General features: G+C 37.7%; 1 protein-coding gene across 1 annotated transcript in view; it reads right to left on the reverse strand.

Annotated features, from left to right (window-relative positions):
• Nucleotides 1-2,194, reverse strand: part of LOC107681959 (spermidine synthase-like) — an 8,225-nt gene extending 6,031 nt beyond the window's left edge. Inside the window, exons 1-2 of the mRNA XM_016478333.1 lie at nucleotides 1,848-2,194; nucleotides 541-661 (exon numbers count right to left, since the gene is read on the reverse strand). Of these exons, the coding sequence (XP_016333819.1) occupies nucleotides 541-661; nucleotides 1,848-1,978 (252 nt within the window). The 5' untranslated portion in view covers nucleotides 1,979-2,194. The remainder of the gene's footprint in view (nucleotides 1-540; nucleotides 662-1,847) is intronic.
• Between the last annotated feature and the right edge of the window lie 1,532 nt (nucleotides 2,195-3,726).

Consider the following 3,726-nt stretch of genomic DNA (forward strand, 5'->3'; position numbering starts at 1 on the left):
TTCTGTCTTTGACAGAACATATAGGACAATTTTTGAAATAGCGCCATAAACAGGGGTTAAAGCAAAAAAAAATAAATAAAATCTTTTGACTGAAAATTTTTCCTCAGCCAAACCCCATTCCACAGCCATACCTGTCACAGTTTTTTTTTCAAAAACATTTTTCTTCTTCTTGTAATTAGGAGTGCTTGTCCTCCTAATTTAAAATGATAAAAAATCAATAATAAAAAAATATTTACACCTAATATGAGGTGACATTTGACAAAGTGACTTACAGGGGTATTTTCTTTTTACCTTTGTAATGGCATCTTTTTCATCTATGTTAAATTTAAAAATGTATGTTTATAAGCTTTTTAAAATTTCTATTTAAAACAATATAATAAGTATAATAAGACAAATAGGTTACCAATCATATGAAATTAGTATTAATAAAAAATGAATACGTCTGAAATTCAAGTACTTTCAAGAAGCGTGGGAACCCTGCAAACAGCTTCAATTCTTCCAAATCACATTTATATGATGGACAAAAATGAAACCACATACCTTCTTTGGGCAAGGGTGGCAGCAGAGAGGTAGATTGGCAATCATTTCTTGATAAGAAAATTCATCTCGTTCTGTGCACTGGATGACTCCATCCAAAACCAGCACATTTCCATAAGTTTTACTGCAAGAAGAGAAGCAATAATGATCATTTCCATACATTAAGCAATAAAATGTACAACAAACATGTAGAAAAAGCAAAGATCCATTAGAAGCATTCTTAAGGGTGGACTAAGCATTGCAACCATGCACATGTGATTTGAGATGACAGCTGACAGCTCTGACCTCTCATCACATATCCTATTGGGCAACACCCTACATGTGCAAATACTTAATTTTATTGATTTCCAGGGCATAGATAATGATAGCAACTCTAAATTTGCATTTCCCACTGTATGAATGGCTCCAGTTGCAATCTACTGTCTTGAGCCAGTGTGCTGATCACCAATACAGCACGAACGAGTGTTTAAAGGGGTCATATGATGTTGCTAAAAAGAACATTATTTTGTGTGCGTTGCATCGCGCCGCGTAAACATAAAACCATGTTTTTTTTTTCAAACATTTGTGATCGGAGAAATGACAAACAACAAGTGCTACTCTACAAACAACAATACTACAGCGAGAATAAAAGTTACGCCTTCTTTCCTAGCGTGAACATTTGGGCGGTGTTATGCAAATCTTCCCACATTGTGACTTAGACATGTGGGGGCGTCTTGGAACAAGCCGTTTTAGGTAGGCGTGGTTGACTTATCTTTTATAAAGAATATCTCTTTGGATTTGAGACTTTAGTCTTTGCAACTTTACAGATCTTCTTTATGCACCAAGAGCTTGTAACACTTCAACGAGAAAAGAAAAATTGAAATCGCATCATATGACCCCTTTAAATAGCTGATAAAGCCTTGGACACGTTGTCAAATAAATGTTGTTTTCATTTTCTAATGTACCACACAATTATGGGTGCAAATTTTTGAGAAATTGTTTCAATTTTTTTTTATGTTTAGACATGTCAGAATCGGTGCAGTGTAATGTTTTACGTATAATACGAACGGCTAGTACAAAATCAATGCGATCTCACAGTTCAGTGTCACGCCAGACCTAAAGCAGGCGATGCAGTTAGCATTCTAGCCGCAGCCACCCACACAGCAAGACACCCATAAGCCAACGTGCTTTCTGAGTGGACACCTCAGAGAAAAGTGAGGAAATCACAGTACTCTCCATCGGTTGTGACCGATAGTTTCACTTACTCGCTGCCAGAAAACACGGCAAGTTAGCGCACATGCTAATTTAAGCCACTTTGCACCACGACTCACCTTTTAAAAACCATTACATCCTGGAACTTCGATTTTTTATGATACAACACCTCCTCCACTTGAAGACTCATCGCTTGACCAGGCCATAATGTGCATGTTTCGGTGAACCACCCGTCTTTAATGCTGTCCATTGCCGGGGATTTAAATGTAAGCAGCGGTGGGTTATAGTAGTCTGATCAAACCAGTCCACTGCAAGGAGTTACTGGATATCTTGAGCGCCGATTGACACGTTGGGCGTTCTCTGCACCGCAACCGAACCCAAGAAACAAGAGGCGACCAATGGCAGCTGGCTGGCGTCATCAACAGGCGCGAGGAAGGGGCATGTCTGTGCAAGCAAGCCTGGTTTTGTGCCGCTGAGGATGAGCCCACGTGAAAATAGAGGTCTAATGTTAGCTTAATGGGTGTGGGTGAGTGGGAACCAGAGTTGCCAAGTCCGCGTATTATACGCGACTTTGGGCTTCTTTTTTTGTGAAGTTGCCTGAAAAAATCCCGGGTCGCGGTTTTTTGGGCTTATTTTAAAAAATATGGTTTCAATAACTTCGTTTCTTTTCATTTATGTTCACTGTATTCTCCAATGCATTGATTGACACTCTGTCTGCTCACAGTTAATAGCCAATCAGTGCAAAAATATAAGTGCTGTAGCGTAATTTGTCAAATATTCCGCCCCCTCCGCACGCGCCTTCTTTTTGAACGTGAATTTTCTTCAATGAGGGATTGAAGAACAATCACGTTCAAAAAGAAGGCGCGTGACGCTGTAATCCAAGCGATGATAGTAGTGGACGTAGAGGAGTGGGATGACTTTTTTCCTTTATAAAGTAGCCGGATTTTTTATTTTTACAATGTTTTTGTAATGTATTAATTATCACGGGCTGTAAAAAAAACAAAAACAAGTAGACCTATACTAATACCAAGAGTAGATTTGGTTCGAATAGCCAATATTTTAGTAGGCAATAAATATGAGGCTATGTTACAGCTCCCCTTTGAAGCTCTTGTGTTTTTCTCCTTTTCCATCTCTCCAATCCTATTCTGCTCACAGGTGATTGGAGATGAGTTTTGTTCCTGCTTTGTTGCAGTTTGCTGATTTTTGTAAAATAACTTGTGTTTTTGCTTTTCAGATAAAAGGGTAGTTTCCGTTTAATATGTTGCGGGCTCATTTATTAGTAATAAATAATTGATAATAAATAATATTGATGATAATAAATTATCAAAAAAATATCGAGCTTGTTTTGGGCTTGTTTTTGAAGCTGCGGTTGCTTATTTGTCTCGCGAGAGTTGGCAACTGGTGGGAACGCCAGGGGTGTATTCCAGAAAGCACGGTTAATTTACCGTCAGCTAAACCCTGAACTTTCGGTTGATTAACCCCAAACCTTGCTTACTCGAGGTATGTGGTTCCAAAAACGCGTCCGGGAGTAAGTTCATTCAACTCCGAGTATGTTCCTGGTTAAGACTCAAGACATTCTCAACAGAGCGACGAATCGACGAGTCACTATGGAAACAGACGCTAAGAAAAAGCGTGCCATGCTGCGTGCCATGCTTATACAGTCTATGGTGCCATGCTGTTTCTTTCTTCTTCTTTTGTTCAATGGTCGTTTACATGCTTAGTGCATATCGCCACCTAATTGTGCAATCATTTTTATTTTTTTTTCCGTTTAATCTTTAATCCTTGAGAATATGAATTATATTGTTTGTTTGATGCTAATTATATATTAAGTCATAGCAGATATGTACTTTGATTTAGAATTTAGACATTATAGAAAATGCCGATTCATGTGTGAGATAATATAAAATGTAATAAATAAATATATATAATATAATAAATTAAACATTACCTTGTCATTTTATAATTTATACAGATAACTGTTATATATGCCAATAAAAT

This window comes from Sinocyclocheilus anshuiensis, unplaced genomic scaffold (assembly GCF_001515605.1).
Source record: "Sinocyclocheilus anshuiensis isolate Anshui unplaced genomic scaffold, SAMN03320099.WGS_v1.1 scaffold2090, whole genome shotgun sequence".
Taxonomy (NCBI): domain Eukaryota; kingdom Metazoa; phylum Chordata; class Actinopteri; order Cypriniformes; family Cyprinidae; genus Sinocyclocheilus; species Sinocyclocheilus anshuiensis.